The following is a 19,227-nucleotide window of genomic DNA, read 5'->3' as shown; positions in this document are numbered from 1 at the left end:
TTGAAGAACGAAACGACAGCAACTTGTCTCTTCCCCTTCCTCCAATTCCCCAATAAAAAATTCTTTTAAAAAAAAATCAAGTTTAAAAAAAAATAGAATTAAAAATAAATTGTTAAACAAGCCCTTGCACCTGGAAAAAAACCAATTAAATAATTTTGAGGTGAAATAGGCAAAATACAAACAAACTACAGAATTTCTGGGGAAAAGATAATGAAAATACTACATATCTAGATTTATGGCACACACAGTTTAGACATCTAATTCAATAAAATAAAAATAAATTTATTTCTTAATTCAAAAGCAAGAAAAATGACTGAAGTAACCAAAAGATACCACAATAAAAAATGGTCAAAAGACATAAACTGAGTATTCACAAAAAAATATTAAAATAGCCCTTAATCACATGAAAAAAATGTTTAACATTTTAATAAGACAAATACAAATTAAAACAACACTGAGATACCATTTCTCAATGACCAGATTAGCGAAAATCCAAAAGCTTGACAATACATTGTTTGGCAGAGTGTTGGGAAACAATACTCCCCCATATTGCCAGTGGGAATGCAAACTGATGCAAACTCTATGGAAGGGTATTTGACAATACCTCACAATAACTGCAGTTCTCCACTTCTAAGGGATTAGAATTAGACCAATGCACACAGAAGTATTAAGGATTAGGTAAAGTGGCATCATATATGGAACCTACTCTAAAATGGTTCCGAAAAAATAATGAGGGGCAATGGAGGGGAAAAGAGAAAATGACAAAGAAAATAGAGCAAAATGTCAAGCACTGGTGAACCTAGGTTTAGTATACAGGAATATTTTACTATTCTTGCAGCTTTTCTTTATGTATGAAATCACTTCAAAATGAATGTTTGAAAATCAAAAAATCTTATATAGTAAGCTTATGTCTTATGTTTATAGAATTAGAGACAAAGCTAATTAAAAAAACAAAAAACAACATTTATGCTGAAGAACTGGAAACTTGCTATAATAAAGCTGTAACTGAATAATTTAAATAGCTTTGTTTTTATTACTATTAATAATTTGTGCATAAAATGTAATTTAAAGTTATCGACCAGGGATTCTAGTAAAAACAGCATTCACTGGACTCAGATGTGGAAGGACCCTGACCTACTATCATCCAAGATGACCTGTACGAAAGATCACTTTCCTTGGGCCTTGATTTTCCCATCTGCAGAACAGAAACAGACTACCTACATCAGAGGACTGCAGTGAAGATCAAATAAATACTATGCATCACAGCACTCTTAAAAATGCAAACATGTTACAGATATGTATGTATCATGAACAGGTCCTTGATTAATGACTTTCACGTGCATAAACAGAAATGGTTATTATATCGCCATCTTGTAAAAATTATTTTTCCCCTAGACTGTATTATCTAGAGACCATATTTTTCAATCCCATCCTATAGGCATGTAAGAGATAAAACATATAAGTTAAAGGATAAAGAAACCAACATCCCAGCTGCAAAAAGAAATCAGGCCACTGGCCAGCTACCTAAACACTAGAGCCTTTCAATCGAAATACTCTGATTTTCAAAGCTGAAATGTACTTTGGTACCAATGATTTTTATCACCTAAACTTTGATTAAAAGCCCAAAGATCTGTTCTAAGGGTGGAGAGATAGTGACAGTTGTGACTGATTAAAATATATACAAGCCCTGTGGATGGTTTGTCTAGCGACTGTTGGTATCTATACTACTTGCAAGTAAAACAAAATTGTTTTAGGAGCTGTAGAATATCAGCTCTTCTTTCTTTGAAAAGATAACAACACTTTCTCCTACATTTAAAGTTATGAAACTGAATTATTTAATTCCCCATTTTAATTAGGTACATCAATCAATTAAGGAAGGTTCATTGAAAATTAATATTTGGTTAATTTTGCTGAAATCTCTGTTTTCCTTTCTTAGAATATTGGTTGTCATTCTGAATACTCTGCACCTTAATTTACCCCTATTTCTTATTTAAAATTAATTTTCAAAACAAGCAGTCATTTTGGGAATTTAAAAAATTAGTCAGATGAAGGATGCTGTGGTTCTCATAAACACGAAACCAAATGCCACCTCCAAAGGTGGGCTAAAACTGACAGGCACAGAGCTTGGCTGACGGCCAGCAAGGGATGTCAGGTGACATCCACATCCCTGGGGTCCCCTTTGGGATTCAGCTAATGAAACAATCATTCCTTCAAGAAGAGACTAGTATCTCATCCGGTTAAAAGTCTGAGCCATCATTTGGGGCTTTATATGTATCCAATGGGAACTATTTAAAATAATTCCTTCTACGATTCATTCTAATATTTGAGTGCCTACTATTAGCAAGGCAGTGTGCCAGGTGATATAAGGAACACAGCCCCACCTTCCAGGTGTTCACATTAGGAGGGGTATAAATAATGCACAGAACATAACTTTAATACAAGTTAGAAAATGGCAATGGCCAGAAGAGAGAGAAAAACAATATAGTTTAGGAGTTCACAGAAGAGAGCCATGACTCTCTCTTTTAACACTGTAGTTGCTTAGGAAGAGAAAATGAACTATGACCGATTAAGAGGCAAGTTACTATAAGATTTGCATATGCTAATTAATACCCATAACAACAACAATAATAACTACCATTATCAAATATTTGCTATGTGCTAGTCAGTGTGCTGAGATTCCATAGACATTATCTTAAGTGCTAACATCTTAAAAGTATTATTAATCCCTTTACAGATGCAGCAAAGGAAGCTAAAAAAAATTGCCCAAGGTCATATGATTATAATAAGTTTAAGAGGAGAGAGGCAATCCCAGAGCCCTTGCTGTTTCCAGTACCCCAGACTCATCTAGACCTAGGTACTTGGATAACAAACACATTAGTGTCCTATGCTCTAAGCAGTAATGGATCCCAAGTCCCCAAGCATGTTTATACAAAGGGGGCTTTCTCCAAACTCCAGTAAAACATTTCCGCACCCCCTTGGGTGATGTCCTCTCACCACTAAAGCACTCTTCCACCACAATTACACCCACAGATATTCTTCTTTTGATAACAGTCATGAGATTCATTCCTGCCTCCACAGCATGTTCCAGACAGGTGCTCTGCGTTCATCTGGACATGGCAGCCACAACCCAGCTCAGGAAAAATGCCAGATGTTCCAACAATAGATGTTACAGTTATCTATTTTTATTCTGGCAGCTCATTGAGGTTTTTATCATTTTTAGCTGTAAAATAAAGAGAGAGACCCTCTTATGGTAAAGTCCTGTTTTCCATGAAAAACTTTCACTCTATCAAGCAGCTTTCCTCTTGATTTGTGTCTGAACCATGAGAAAAAAAAAATCACAGATGCAGACTGCATTGTACTAAGAACATATGCATGCTTTTAAATCACTTTTATCTTACTTTTTACTAATGTAACCCTGAAACATAAAATATGTTCTTTTTTTTTCATTCACTGTTATGGGAAGAACAGATGGTAAAAGGGTTAGATTAAAGTAATACAGCATGTCCATTAAAATAACCCCCACTGCTGGGCTGCTCCCTCAAACAGGAGTTGGGTTTACTATGAAGAATGGCTTTGGCTTCCACACGTTGGAAATTGCTGGGGGTTTTCTCAAGGATAAACATCAACAGAAGAGAGAAGCTAATGGCAGAATCACATGCATTTTTAAATGACAATTATGCAAGATATTTTGCTAATCTGAGATGCTGACTGAAAACACGTGTGTGTGATAATGTGAAGAGCACTCAAATAATAGAGTGCATTTCTAACCTGAGTGAACTGTAACATCTAGAAATCATGACTGAAACTGCAAAGAGGATATGAAGTAAACATTATTTTCTACATTCCTACACTCCTACTCATGGTAGGTAGACATTGTTTGCTGCCACTTCATTTCTAATGTAGTGTCTTATTAATCAACAGCAAGAATAATTCTGGATAGACTATACATGAAGAACAGCTAAGTATAACATGATTTCTACACAAGCCTCACAAACATTTAGCACTGGAAGAGAACTCCCATGATTTTTTTTTAAGAAATTCAATTTAATTATACATAGCTCCAAAAGAGTTAAGCTTTTAAAAAGTTTCCTCATGAAAAATCAGACAATGCATTTTGAAAGAAAAAATATCAATCTTGAGTCACATTCCAGAGTCAAAGATGGTTTCACTAGAGGAACTGAGCAATAAATATTTCCATTTATGCTATAAATGATTAGAAAGCAAACATTGACTCAAAATTCAATTATTAGAAATTTTAAATATTTTAGTCATTTCTTCCTTCATTTTAGAAAATGGTATAAATTTTCAGCTTCTCGAAATCAGTTTTTAAGAATGTGTTCACAAGATTTTCACTCATTCTTTTCATGATTTGCTCCACTGATAGTATAATCTATTATTTGTTGTGACATTATTTTTAACCTTCATCCACATTTTAGTTATTTTTAGCGCAAAGAATATTCTGGAGAGAAATCTTTTATACCTGTAAATTCCCTGATACATTTCATGAAGTAGAAACATGGGAAGTTTTTTAACATGCCTCAAATGTGGTTTGAAATGTCATAAGCCTTCTCTTAATCCACCCCCCACAGTTACAAAAATGTTCCTGGGATTTGGTTCACTCATTTTTCTCACAGTAAAGTAACCATAGTCAACATCTCATTAGCTGTCAGGGTGATGTACAGCTGGAAGGGAATCAGCACTCTGGACCAGGGGCCGGGTTTCCTCCAATGTAACTCTATAAGGAATCTCCTATAAGGTTCCATATGGAGAGAGCTGTTCCCAACCCATGAAATCCACCATTCACATCCTTGTGTAAACCCAAAGGTAAAGTCCTAAAGGCTTGCAGGCATTTTCATTGCACTGAAGATTTTAAACAGGTAATAAACATACAATAAATACTTAAATAAGCTTTGTATATCCTGACATATGCAGCTGTAAATGATCAAGAATATCTCAACTTGCACAGATAATACAGAAAGAGCCCTAGCCCATTGGGTAAATCATGAGTTTGCAGGACCAGTAGCTAGTTCTTATGGTAATCTTCTTCTATTGTGGGCTCCACTTCCATCCTTTCAGCCATACTCTGACTCACTCTCTGATTTTTCACATATAAGTGGCAGATTAGATGGGCTTGAATTAGATGGGTACAGGTGGTGCCACCTGCTCCAAAGCCTTACTACAGCTTTGTTTGGTCGTTTACTGGTTTATTCTGGATCTGGACAAAGGTCGGGCTGCCCAAGCTATTCCTGGCAGTGTCCTCGAAGCCAACAGATTGGCAAGCATATCAGCCACCACCCGCATGCTGAAAGAGATCGATGGATTTGTAGTTTTCTGAAAAGAAACTGAAGCTTAAAGTTCCTCTACCAGGTTAATTTCTTTTTTTTTTTTCCAATTTTTTTTTTCAATTTCAGGTGTATCTACCATGTTAACTTCTACCTGGTATCTGTAAATGGAAGGATGGCTCTAGCTTTCTTCTTCTAAGCCAGGTTCAGCAAAATAATGAGGAAAACTATTTATTAAACTATCATAACTATCTATTAAACAATATACATCAGAACCTTGACCTTCAAACACAGCAATTTGATACACTATAATATGCTAAAGCAGTTTCCTAAAAATCTGTCAAAAACAGAAGAGTTAAAATAAAAATCTAGATTTCTTAAAGACATCCAAATCCAAATTTCTGAACTCTAGGTTACCATTATGAGTCTATCAAATCCCACCAAGAATTGTCAAATAAGGCATTGCTCTCTTTAATTTCACTATTTAGTTTTAACAAAATTTGATTTTATAGATTTCATTAAAATAAATTTCCCTGGATACATTTTGATGGTGGATTCAGCCACTTCTCCCTCCTCTGTTTAGCTGGGCAGCAGAATCACAAATTCTAGCCATCACTTTAAGCCAGAAGCGGAGGCTTTCCATTTGATTTAGCACAGCTGCTTCACCCGCTGCCCAATTTCTTTTTTGACACTAAATCTCCCCCAGATCCAAACCATCCTATGTTATGGAACAGAGGTGTGTTTAACATGAATTATGCCTTATAACCGGGACTCCATGGGGATGAGAGGTGACACTGCAGCTGTGCTTTGGTGGATGGGTGGGATTTAAGCTCAACAGGAAAGTTGCCCTCAGGGAGAGCACACAGCAGACTCTAGCTGGAGTGGAGAGCCGATGTAGGGGTAGCTGCAGGGGGTAGGCAGAGACGAAGATGTAGCCTGGATCCGACTGTTGAGATTGGACCTCATTCTATAACCAATAAGGAACCCCTGTAGGCTTTTCAGTAGGGCCAGGGGTGGGGAGTGATGGGGGGGGTACATGACAAAAATGACATTTCAGGAAGCTGACTCTGGCAGGAAGGATCAGGGGCTGAAAGAGTTGGAGGATGATGAAGTAGTCTACATGTGATGTCCTGCTCTGGAGACCCTGGAACCAGACAAAGACAGTGGGGATGGGGCTGAAGAGGAGCCCAGGGCCAAGGAACATCATGAAGGAACATGACCCTCACAGGCCTTTTATGTGCAGAAGATCAAAACCCAAACAAACACAAAACAAAATTTTAAATATTTTCCCTTTCATATAGAAGAAATCTATCCCTCATAGAACATAATACTACTAAAAGTATAGTACAAAAAAATGCATAGAGAATGAGAGTGATCTAGAAAGCATGGACTGGTCAAACTAAGCCCTGGAACTAGGGCCGTGCCCCTAAGACGGGTTCCTGAGATAGAAGACAGAGCCAAATGGCATGTCTTGCATAAATGCTCAAGTCAATGCAATTATTTTGTAATCAACACACACACACACACACACAGCACGTAGGTGTTTTATCTGTACTGCAGGATTTTCCATTTGTGAAACCAGCCCTAGGTTGTTTTGTATACATATCTCTTGCCTCTTTACATAGGTTATAAATTCCTTAGTCGCAAAATATTTTCCCTCCTTGTGGTTTTTATACCTCTTAAGGCAACTGACAAAGTATTCCCACACTTCTTAATGTATTTATTGATTCATTCATTCCATTAACATGTAGTGAGTAAATAGTAAAAGACACCATACTAGATGCTGGAGTGGGTGAAGCGTGGATATGAAATACACATGGTTTCTATGTTCAAAAAGATTACAGGCCAAGAGAGGAGATACGACATATCTGGAAGGAGGTAGAAGATAGATTATTCTAAACAGAGGTCCAAAAGAGAAATGTAAGTCAATTATATATCATGAAAGGAGATAGCCTTCAATCTGGGCAGAATTTTGAAAAATGCAGAGCTCACACATGGAGGCAGGAAAGAACAAGGCATTCAGCAAATAGTGAGTAGAGGGGTTGGGCTGGGTCACCCAGAGGGGTCTGGGTGCCCAGGGCAATCTGCTTATGAAGAGCAGTACCTCCTATCCCTACAGACCTGGAGTCCCCATTAACTGCCCCAAAACCAGACATTGTTCTTTTCCTATTCAATAATGTCCTGCTGCCTTACTTATAAATCCAATATGACTAAATCTAGCCATCTACCTATTTAAATTTTTGTGAGATTTGTCATCATTGGATTTTCATTCTTGAGAATACATTTCATGTGACATATGTCACTACATGTTGTAATGTTATAGTAAACATCAATGAAACAGTATAGTTAAGATATATGCCCATTTGAATAAATTAATATTTAACAAAAAAGTATATAATCCTATTCCTAACCCACATACCTAGTTTATCTACCATAAGCACCTACCTTACCTTTACCAATATCTTACATTATCATGCTCTGAAGAAGGTGAAAGACAAAGAAGTTCCCTATAGTGGCTTAGGGGGACTGTACCAGAAACCACCACCTTTGCCTCTCCGCATTGTTATTCCCTTCCATAGCATCACCCATTCTATCCATCTTGTCTCCTAACACGTCACCTTTCTCTGCAGACTGCTTTAATCAGGCTACTCCTTTCCCCTGCACATTCCCTCAGCAATGTCCATCATAGCAGACTTCACTAGCCTATTTCAAATAAGGCATCCAGGTTGCTCCTGAAGTTCATGTGCTGAGACAGGATAGAGCTGGATTTGTGACAGGCAAATCTGGGGTATAAAAAAGCTGATTAATGGGGAAGTGTGTGACCAGGGAGTGATCCCATGAAGTTATCATGGAGAAAACCTGTTAGTGATCAAGGAAGGATGGGCACCAGCCAACAGTCCCTGAGCAGCACGGTATGTGCCTCCTCCAACCATGTGCCAAGGGAAGGAAAAGGCAGAAACGGTGGCCTTCAGGTCCCATGTCTAACTATATCGTATAATTCCTCTCTAAAATGTTGGTTTTGCCTCCCCAATGAGACCAAGGACATGGTTCCTTAAGGACCCACCTTTAGCACTATAGTGCATGTACTCTTAAACTAAATGCAAGAGTTAGTAAAAACCAAAGGACAAATCTGTAACACAAAGGTCTCACCTTACTGAGCAAAGTGTTTTTTTAAAATAATACTTAGAGATTCATTTATCAGGGAAATCTCAAAAGCCATAAAGATTCACTCTAGTAATCTCCTGATATTTTTATAAGAAAGGGAGACTAATCTCAAGTTCACATATGGTCAGACAATATAAATAAGCCTATATTTCTAAGAATAGTGTATATTCTGTACCATGTAAAAATTATACTGTATGTGTGAGAATTTCTGAAAACACAACCCCAGTTTTTGCAAGATGCATTAAAATTTTTTTGTTGTTACTGGTCAAGGATTACATATTTTCCTGTTACATATAAAACATGAAATAAAGGGACATCTATCCTGGTAGTACTAAAAGTACTATGCATAAGGGAAAGCTATACTTGAGAAATTCTGGGTCCTTTCCTCTGTAATTTCAAAAGTCAGCATAGCAGTCAGTCACTGAGTATATACTTGAGGCCAAAATGAACTTTTGCAGAGAGTTTCTACCTTCACCAAAAGGAAGCCAGATTGCTGGCAATGAAAATTAAGAGGGTTCTGTGGGATTATTTAAAGTAACAGATGTGGAGTAAAACCTGCAAGTGTTACAGTGTATTTCTAGCAAGTGATTAAATACTTTCAGATTTCAGAAGCATACACTGTCTTCTGCACGCACTGTTATTATAGATTGGTTATTAGTGACTAGGGAAAAAGCAAGAGGTGGACAGAATGATGCAGTAAAACAGGAGAGCACGTACTATCTGTAATACACGTTACAACTATAAACATGTCAACATGAGAAGTTTAAATGGAAGCTGAAATCAGGAGGCAATTTATTCAGGATTGACATGGCTAAACTATGGCAAGATAACTTCAACTGTATTAGAGTAGCTGTGACTAGTTCCATAAAAATAGATGAAAAATATTCTAGCAATCACTACTAGCAGTTGATACAGATAAGGTCTGAGAAGTAAATCCTATAAACTCAATATTTCAAATTGAACAGAGCTACGAAAAAAATAAGTTGCTATTTTCATGAATATAAACCCAATAACAATAAAATACAACAGCCATCATGGTAAGATGGCCACTATACTGCAGCACAGTAGTTATCTGCAGAACCTTCAAAAATTAACTACAATATTTCTTACAACCATTTTTCCAAAACCATTCAAAACAATTCTATTTTGACCTCTTCTTGTCCCAAGTAATACATAGAGGTACAAAGGTGATTGAGTCATTCATTAAGTGACTCTAATATAATCAAGCCTAAACTCATTCCTAAGGGCATCTCATACCTGGAGGGCATCTGAAAGTTCATCTACTACCGCAGGCCAGCTGGGTAGTGGCGGCGAATTACAATTTGTGCCTGTCTCGCGCGTCCAAATAAGGGTGCCTAAAGCATTCCAGAAAGCAGTGTTGCTGTTTGCCATTCATCGGACATCTGTTAGAAATTTCTAGATATGCCTAATACATAATAGAGCAAAGAACCTAATAAATAATATTGATAGAATCATTAAATCACCATTTTCATAACTAGCAAAAGGCATAACACATTACCCTACAGGCTCAATTTTGCTTTGAAAACTGCCTTTAAAAAGTCTGATGAAAATTTGCATGCTAAAAATATGTAAGCATGGAAAGAGCAAAACAGAAGAAATGTTCTCTTTATTTTTGATAAATGGGTGAGAAATATTTAAAATTAAATTCAATTAAAAACTTAATCCTTCAGTAACTAAAAATGCATTCATTAGGTGTCTATTAATATATAAAGGGAAATTCAGTACAAGTGTGTCATTAACTACAAAAAGTAAGCTTTATTTTTTTAAGTATAGTTGACATACAATATTATATTTGTTTTAGGTATTCAACATTTCTATTCCTTACGATGTGATCACCACAATTAGTCTAGTAACCATCTGTTACCATACAAAGTTATCACAATAATATTGACTATTTTCCCTATGCTGTACATTACATCCCCATGACTTATTTTTTTTATCAACTAGAGGTTTGTACCTCTTATTCCCCCTTCACTTTTTTCACCCTTCCTCCCACTGCCCGCTGGCAACCATCAATTTATTCTATTTCTATGAGTCTATTTCTGTTCTATTTGTTTGTTTGTTTTGTTTTTTAGATTCCACAGATAAGTGAGTTCGTACAGCATTTGTCTTTCTCTGTCTAACTTATTTCTCATAGCATCATACCCTCTAGATCCATCCACTTTGTCACAAATGGAAAGAGTTCATTCTTCTTTTATGGCTAGGTAATATTCCTCTGTGTGTGTGTGCGCGTGTGTGTGTGTGTGTGTGTGTGTGTGTGTGTGTGTGTCCCACATCTTTACTCATTCATCTATCAATGGACACTTAGGTTTCTTCCATCTCTTACCATTGCAGATAATGCTGCAATGAACATAGGGGTGCATACATCTTTTCAAAAAGACAACCTACTGAATGGAAGAATATGAGTATATTTGCAAATGATACATCTCATAAGGAGGTAATATTCAAATATGTATAAAGAACTCATACAACTCAACATCAAAAAAATAAATAATCCAATTAAAAAATGGGCAGAGGACCTGAACAGATATTTCATCAAAGAAGAGATACAGAGGTCCAACAGGCACATGAAAAGATGTTCAACATCACTAATCATCAGAAAACTGCAAATCAAAGCCACAATGAGATATCACCTCACACCTGTCAGAATGGCTATTATCAAAAAGACAACAAATATGAGGGTGAGGGAGAAGGGGAAGGGGTTAGACAGCATAAATACGTAACTACAATATTGCCACAGGGACATGAAAGACAGTTCGAGGAATATAATTAATAATGTTGTAAATATTTTGTAGGGTGTCAGGTGGTCACATGTCTTGCTAGGGAGACCGCATCATGGAGGGGGTAGAGGCTTGATAGAAAAAAAAAAAGAGACAACAAATAACAAGTGCTGGCGAGAATGTGGAGAAAAGGAAACACTCCTGCACTGTTCGTGATTGTAAATTGGTGCAGCCTCTATGGAAAACAGTGTGGAGGTTTCTCAAAAAATTAAAACTAAAACTACCATATGACCCAGCAATTCCACTGGGTATTTACCTAAAGAAAAAGTAAGTTTTAAAATATAATTTCAAAATAAAATTATAATGATCAAAGTATATCTATGAGAGGAGATGCAAGCAGCCAAAGATAGAATTTTACCAATTCTTACTCTACAATGAATGCCTTTTACTTCAGTAAAACTCTTTAGACCTTCACAGACTCACAGCAGGACCATTACAATGGGTCTCCTAAGTAGTTTGTTTTGCTTCAGCCACATTAATGCTCTCATTTTCTATTCAAAACCTTTACTGGTTCTGCACAAACAAACTAAAACCCTTGGCCTAGCAGATGTTTGGCACCGATCAATGCTTCCAAACATATCACATCTAGTCCTCATCCAGAGGGACCTACCCTCCCCCACTTCACCTCCAGGCCCAATCACATGAACAACGCATTCCTGCATTTCTTCATATCTTGGTCTTCCTGGAGTGTCCCCTTGTTCCCCTACGCCCATATACCTGAATTCCACCCTCAAAGCCAGATCACCTACAACACCTTCCCTAGCCATCCAGGTGAGAGTCGCTGCGGCTGACACCACTCATAAAGCCCTTTGTACACACCATCTCTTATACAGTACTTATTCTAAAATATAACTTATTTCCACGGTACTGCAGAACTTAAGGACACTTCTTATGCCACTTCTTTATATTCTAGCACCTTTTCCCCACCCGCTGCCCTCATTCATCACAATGGCCAGCATAAACGTCTTTCTAATGTAGGTGCTCAGCTAACATCTACTGAGTCAAAGACACGTAATAGCAAAAATGCATGAAACTATCAGTTAAGTACCCCTCAATAATACAAGGATAATATGGGTCAAATAAGACTTTTGAGAAGCTAAATTACTTTGTTCTTTAAAATTTCTGAGGACTTAGAATTCAAGATGATGGTGCTCAGCTGTTTTCTTTCAGCAGAAACAGCAATGAGTTTGCCCTGGATGTCATTCCTTCTCAATGTGTTCCCAGAGGACCCTCTGCTCACCGCATGACAAGTCACTACAAATGCCTGTTCCCTTGTCTGTCCGCATGGGTGGCTCCTTGAAAGCAAAGACTGCATCTTTCATTTCTGATCCCCTATGTATGAGCGGCCCACGGTGTAGGAACTCAGTCAATGATTGACTTAGCACCACGATTATCTGAAGTATACACAATTAAAGAATAACCTTTACTAGGCACATAAATGTTAAGTAAACTTAATTCATGACTGAGATTTCAAATAAAACACATGGCCAAAATTCAAAGGACTACATTTATGTACACATTAACCATAAAAATGAACACACAAACATCAAAAGAAATCCTATGTGGACATATGTGTGTGCATGTGCATGATTTTTATACATCACAGAAGATTTCTAGAATAATTTTTGAGAGGGGAAATGAGGGAATATAGGGGGATTTTCTACCTTCCACTCTTCTGTATTGCTTTTTTTTTAAATTATGGAATGTATATAACTTTCAAATTAACTCCTGCCCACACACAAAGGAGCAGCCTAATGGCAGTTAAAATGTTTTTTTCAAAATGAGTCTACCATTAGAGTAACCTAATAAAAATTTTAGACATAAAGAGCTGAGCATGAAAGAAAACATACTTAGTGAGGTTTTGGAAATTCAATGAGACGATTTTGTTTTTGTGGTTTAAGTTCTGTATAATGGGCAAACTCCTTCTTAACTTAGTATTTCCTAATTCAAATTCTTCCAACACTCCTATATATTTAAGGATAGAATTATCCAAACATATAATCCACCCTTCCAAGTAGTAAAAGGTACAGTAAAACTTTCCCAAGGTACAAGATAGCAATAAGAAAAGCTTCTCAGATGTTCAATAAAAACTCTTCCTCCACTGTGACTTAAACTGCACTTTATAAGTATAATGCTCAGTCCTCATAGCAGAAGTGTCCACTGAAAGATGTCTAGACATCACACATCTACTTCTCTCTTTTGTCAGAGTAAAGAAACCCGGGGGGTTTTGTGGGAGACTTTAAACCACGTGACTCCCATAAGTCCCTTGGGGGTCATGATCTTCTCATCTTCACATACCAACCCACTAAAATAATCTAGCAAATAGTAGCTTCTTAGTGACCATTAGGTAAACGAATGACATTTCTTCAAACAGCATACACTTGTGGACACCAACAGAATAATACAGCTCTATAAGTAAGGAAATAATCATTTCTGTACTCAATAGATTACCCTGTTTACATTAAAAGTATAGTTAAAACATAAATGATAAATACCACCTTGCTGAAATGACTCCAAATCCACTTTGGTTTTATACTAGCCCAGGAGTCATCTCCTGAGTTACTCTAACGACATGCAGGAGTTTGATGTGGCACCTTTAAAGAGAAGCATGGAAGTGAGGTGGTCACAGAATATTCGGAGTGGGGAATCCCCAGTTCTGTCCTACTTCCTTCAGGCCAAAAGAGAGTTGTGTGTACACCTTGACACAGCCTATTTTCTATATCTCGGTGACCGAACAGAAAAATAATTTTTCCCTTCCAAGGATCAGGATTCATCTTTGTAATTTGTACCTTGCGGTGTTTCTGGAATACCTCCTCTGGGTCTCATCAGCTCATCACCTTGCAAAGATGAGAAGAGTTGCTTTTCCTATCACACTCCTGCCATCTGGAAAACCCTCTCTATTTTATTCTTCCCCATAAATAGTCCATCTGTGCTAAAGTCTCCTGGTGAAATGCATCCTTGATCCTTTACTTCCACTTCTGAATTTCCTTCTACTTCAGTTCCTGTCCTAAGATTCAATTTTTCAACATCAAGCTCTTGTTTTCCCTATTTTGCTCTGCTGGCTACATCTTTCTGGTTAATTGTTGTGGGGGGTGAGGGAAATTGGGGATCAATCGCCCTGAAATAACAAGGCAATGGCTCTGACTGCAACTGAGACTCTCACATTTATATAAAAGCAGTAAACCACAATATCATTTCAAATTTTTACGAGCACAGTTATTTTAAAGGAAGAAGAGAAAGAAGATAGTTTTAGAAAGCTCTCCAGATTTATAGAAGTTTAAAAATTTTGAAACCAGATAATTAATTCCAAACAGTTTTAATTACTTCCTCCACTATGAGACCAAACCAAGTCACCCAAAAAAAGGGAAGTTACAAAATGGCAATGCACCTACCTGAGGGTATGGGGAAGTCCTGGATTTTGACTTTGAACTTGAGAGCCTGGACTTGGCCCCCTTCCTGTTGTCAGGCATGGTAGGAGTGGAGCTGCTGGTGTAGGAGAAGGCTGGTTTGGAGGCTGAGATCTGATCCAGGGAGAGCTGCAGCCCTTTGTACTCCGTGTCCCTGCAGGGTGGGAAGACACAGCCCTTAATCAGCCACCACAGGCAATGGATTCATGTGTTCTTTCACCAAAAATGACGGTAATCCATATTCAAAAAGGAAACAAGTAACAGCCATACAGCTGGTTTCCACAAACACCTTGACTATTTTAGAAATGCCTAACTTTTAACTAAAGTGTGTGAATGTAGCTGCCACGTATACCATAGCCAAATTATATGATACACTCTTGAAAATGTCTTGATTAAAAAAGGGTTTTTTTCATTATTTTTATAAGTAGAAAAAAATTCATAATTCAACTTCTCTGAGCTTCTGTGTCTTCGTTGGTGAGAGATGCATTATTAAACCTACCCTAAAGATTTCCTGTGTGGGGTGAACACAACAGACAATGGGCCATCTGATGCTATCTGACTATTGGCAGCAAGAATGTCTTCTATTAGCTGTTCCAAGATCAATCATTCTGGTAAACACTCCAAATATTTTTACAGCTAGCAAACTAATGTAACCAGACCTATAAGTAGTTAAAAATACCCTTCAACAGGCCAACTAATTCAGCCACTTTAGGGTACATTTTATCACCAGTTCTTTCCATTCCTTTCTTCCTTCAATAAATATTTATTAAGCTTCTAATATACACCAGATTTTGTGCTACGTGGAGATAAAATTATAGTAAGACACCTAGAACTCCTGCCCTGGTGCAGATTACAATCTATTTGGGGAGAATAAACAGTAAACAAATAAATGAGCATAACTGCAGACTAATCTGAAGGGGACAAAGAATTTATCAGAGAGCTCATTATGAAGCTATTGCTTGGTACTTAGGGGCTGACGATGACAGCCTTGGCCCTGCCCACAGTTACCACCTCAGTCTGCTTCTTCCAGATGGCAGGGGATCTTGTCAGACTCCTCGGTTTTCATAAGAAGACAGTAGCCCTTCCCACTGGCAGCCAAAATAAGATGTTTCAGAGTCTTCTCTATGAGGACTCATGGGAAAATTTTCTCTCAGTTTCCAGAACTAGCTGGGTGCACCTGGGTAATTGATTTCTTTTTATTTCATGAACACTGTGAATCATATAACTCATCATGTTTCCCTCTATGCACTAGAAGTCAAAAAGTCCCTAATCCAACTTGTAACCACCTTTAGCAAGTATACAAGTCCTCACAGCAGACATTTTGTGCAACAAACTCCACTGGCTTCTTTCATTTTTCCTTTTGTCTAATGGGTTCACCTTTTAAAAATTTTATATGTAGTTTTCACATTCTTTGGATTAGGATAGGCATATGAAATATAACCAATTAAAAATATTATATATGTTAAAATGACTGGAAGATTTCCATGGATCAGCAAATACTCCTTTATCTTCCTTTCTTTTTCCCTGTTTCCCCAGAGAGATAGGCAAAAGCAGAGGTATAATTCAGGCAAGGAGTCCCTTAAGTGACTAAGAATAGAAACCAGCTATCAAAACAGGTTTGATAATATTACTGCCACAAAGTAAAGTGTATTGATATATGTCGCAAATTACAATGGTTTCATACCACATAGTCCACCTATTTAGTGCAAGTTAGAAACAAAAATTCTCCTATATGAGCAACAAAAATTTACAAGGTGGGCATGCAATTTGGCTTTCAGGCTTGGGAGCTCTGATCACATCCCTGGTCTGTGCCACTGCTCTAATTAACTCCTTCTAAGGACAACACAACACAGACTCTGAACGCTCCTTGGTCAAAAATTCCAAAATCTGGAAATGTGGCTCTCACCTGTTTTTCTGACACTATCTCAAAACATTTTTTCATCAGCCCCTCCCTTCATACAAAATAGTTCTCCCCAAACTGACCATATACTTTTCTGACTCTCTCCTTCCTCCGACACAAACCTGCAAAATTCCTCTTGTAGAGAACTATCTGAAATCCCGTTCAGCTCTATGAAGCCCTTCCTGACAGCTAAACCAATCGTTCCTTCAATACATGTTTACTGAGTGTCTCTGTGTGGGCCCTGTTCCAGGGGCTGTGGAGACATCAATGAACAGAAGGACTAAGCTGCAACCCTCATGAAGAAGGCACCGGGGCCAGTTCCTGTGGGAAGTAGGGAGGGGACCAGAAACTTTTTCCTCCTCTGACATTATTTTTCAAATGATGATGTTTTATCTTTCCCAGTGGATTCTAAGTTCCTAGAGGACAAGAGTCAAGAGATACTTTGTTGTACTCCAATGCCCTGTGTACAATATTTCACATAGATGGAAGAGGGAGAAGACAAGGGATGCAACTAAGAAAGAATTGTTTGGGCTGGCCAAGTGGCTCAGTTGGTTAAGAGCACACGCAAGAGTGCAAGCTCTGAGCAACTGAGTCACTGGTTCGATTCCCAGCCCAAGTTGAGCTGCCGCTGAGCTGCCAAGAGGTGGCAGGATAGCTCAGCTAAAAAAAAAAAGAAAGAATTGTTTCCCCCAGTGACTACTAATAACTTGCAATCCAAGCACCTCTCTCTATGGGAAAAGACCCTTGTGGTTGTAAGTCCCCTCACCAACCTGTCCTGAGATCCCATGTGTGTGACAGCAAGCCAGGCAAGGTGGGCTCTGACAGGAGGTCTCCACCAACCGTTGGGCATCCTCTGTGCCAAATGGAATTTTGTCCATTGGCCAGCAGAATATCCACTCATTACCTGCCTGGCAGGACCTAGACAGACTGCAAAAACCGTGCACCCCTGAAAATACAGCATATAATGTTGTACACTCATTCTTTTTTTCTTTTTATTAGTTTCAGGTGTACGAAACAATGCAATAGCTATCCTTTTCACCCCTCACAAAGTGACAACCCCCCTCCCCCCATACACTGGCCTCCCACCCTCAATATCATACATATCTATTACAATTCCATTCACTCCATTCCCACACTCTACTCCACATCCCATGACTATATATGTATTAAATTATGGTTGACATATATTATTCAACAGCAGCTTCAGATGTACAGTGTGGTGGTCAGGCCTCTACACCGTCCATGAAGTGGTCTCCCTGACAAGACATGAGACCACCTGGCCCCCTAAAAAATATTTACAACATTATTGATTATATTCCCCAAACTGTCTTTTCTATCCCAGAGGCAATATTGTAGTTACCAATTTATGTTGTCTCATCCCTTCCCCTTCTCCCTCATCCCCACCCTCACCCCATCTAGCAGTCATCAGTTTTTCCTCTGTGTCTCTGAGACTATTTCTGTTTACATTACTCATTTATTTAGTTCTTTAACTGAGATCATATGGTATTTGTCTTTCTCTGACTGACTTATTTCACTTAGCATAATGTTCTCTAGGTCCATCCATATCATTGCAAATGATAAGGTTTCTTTCTTCTTTATAGCTGAGTAATACTCCATTGTGTAAATGTACCACAGTTTCTTAATTTAGTCGTGTACACTCATTCATGCAATATTTCAGCACAGGGACTTCATGGATGCAAGCAGAGAGTAAACAAGAATTCATTTTTCTCTTGCACACTTTCAGACCCCCAAAATATGTGTCTCAACCGATTAAAAATGTCCAAAATTCTTGTATAGCTTCCAATGATAGAAATACTCCAAATTAAATAGGTTTAAATAGGGGGCCAGCCGAGTGGCTCAGTTGGTTAAGAGCACGAGCTCTGAGCAACAGGGTAGCCGGTTCGATTCCTACATGGGCCAGTGAGCCGTGCCCAAGCTGAGTTGAGCTGAGCTGCCAACAGGTGGCAGGATGGTTCAGCAAGTGAGACCATGTGCTCCTAACAACAAGGTTGCTGGTTCCACTCCTGCATTGGGATGGTGGGCTACATCCACCCGCAACTAAGATACGGCACCTTGAGCTGAGCTTCCCTGAACTGCCAACAGGCAGCCAGCTGGCTCAGTGATTAGAGCGTGTGCTCTTAGCAACAAGGTTTCCGGTTTGACTCCTGCATGGGATGGTGGGCTACGCCCACCCTCAACTAAGACTGAACAGGGCACCTTGAGTTGAGCGGCCACGAGCTTCCCACAAGTGGCTCAATGGCGACTGGACTTGGAGCTGAGCTAGCTGTGCCCTCCACAGCTAAGATCAAAGGACAACAACTTGTCTATTCCCCTTCCCCAATTCCCCAACACTGTTCCCCTTCCTCAATTCCCCAATAAAATCTTAAAAAATAAATAAATAAATAGGCTTAAGTAACACTTTAAAACCAACAAATGATTTGAAATTCTAAATATTCACATAAAAACTCCAATAAATATGATTTATGCAAAATTGCCACCCCAATAAGTTTAACTGAAAAATGAAAAAAAGTGAAAAACTTTTGATACATTAATAAAAATACTAAATGTTTTCATGCACATCAAAAATTACAAAAAGGAACTCACCAAAATCTACCAGAAGACCATGATGTCAGGTAGATCAGGATTTGAGCCACTTATTATATAACGACCCA

At 38.2% G+C, this 19,227-nt stretch overlaps 1 protein-coding gene across 6 annotated transcripts in view; it reads right to left on the bottom strand.

Moving 5' to 3' along the window:
* Positions 1 to 19,227, bottom strand: part of SIM1 (SIM bHLH transcription factor 1) — a 101,389-nt gene that overhangs the window by 15,095 nt on the left and 67,067 nt on the right. For all 6 annotated transcript variants that reach the window (XM_019643635.1, XM_019643634.1, XM_019643630.1 and 3 more), the window contains one exon: positions 14,641 to 14,809. In XM_019643635.1, the coding sequence (XP_019499180.1) occupies positions 14,641 to 14,809 (169 nt within the window). The remainder of the gene's footprint in view (positions 1 to 14,640; positions 14,810 to 19,227) is intronic.

The sequence above is a fragment of the Hipposideros armiger genome, unplaced genomic scaffold, assembly GCF_001890085.2.
Source record: "Hipposideros armiger isolate ML-2016 unplaced genomic scaffold, ASM189008v1 scaffold_81, whole genome shotgun sequence".
Classification (NCBI taxonomy): domain Eukaryota; kingdom Metazoa; phylum Chordata; class Mammalia; order Chiroptera; family Hipposideridae; genus Hipposideros; species Hipposideros armiger.
Note: the sequence above shows the minus strand (reverse complement) of the source record. Positions and strands in the feature narration are given on the sequence as shown.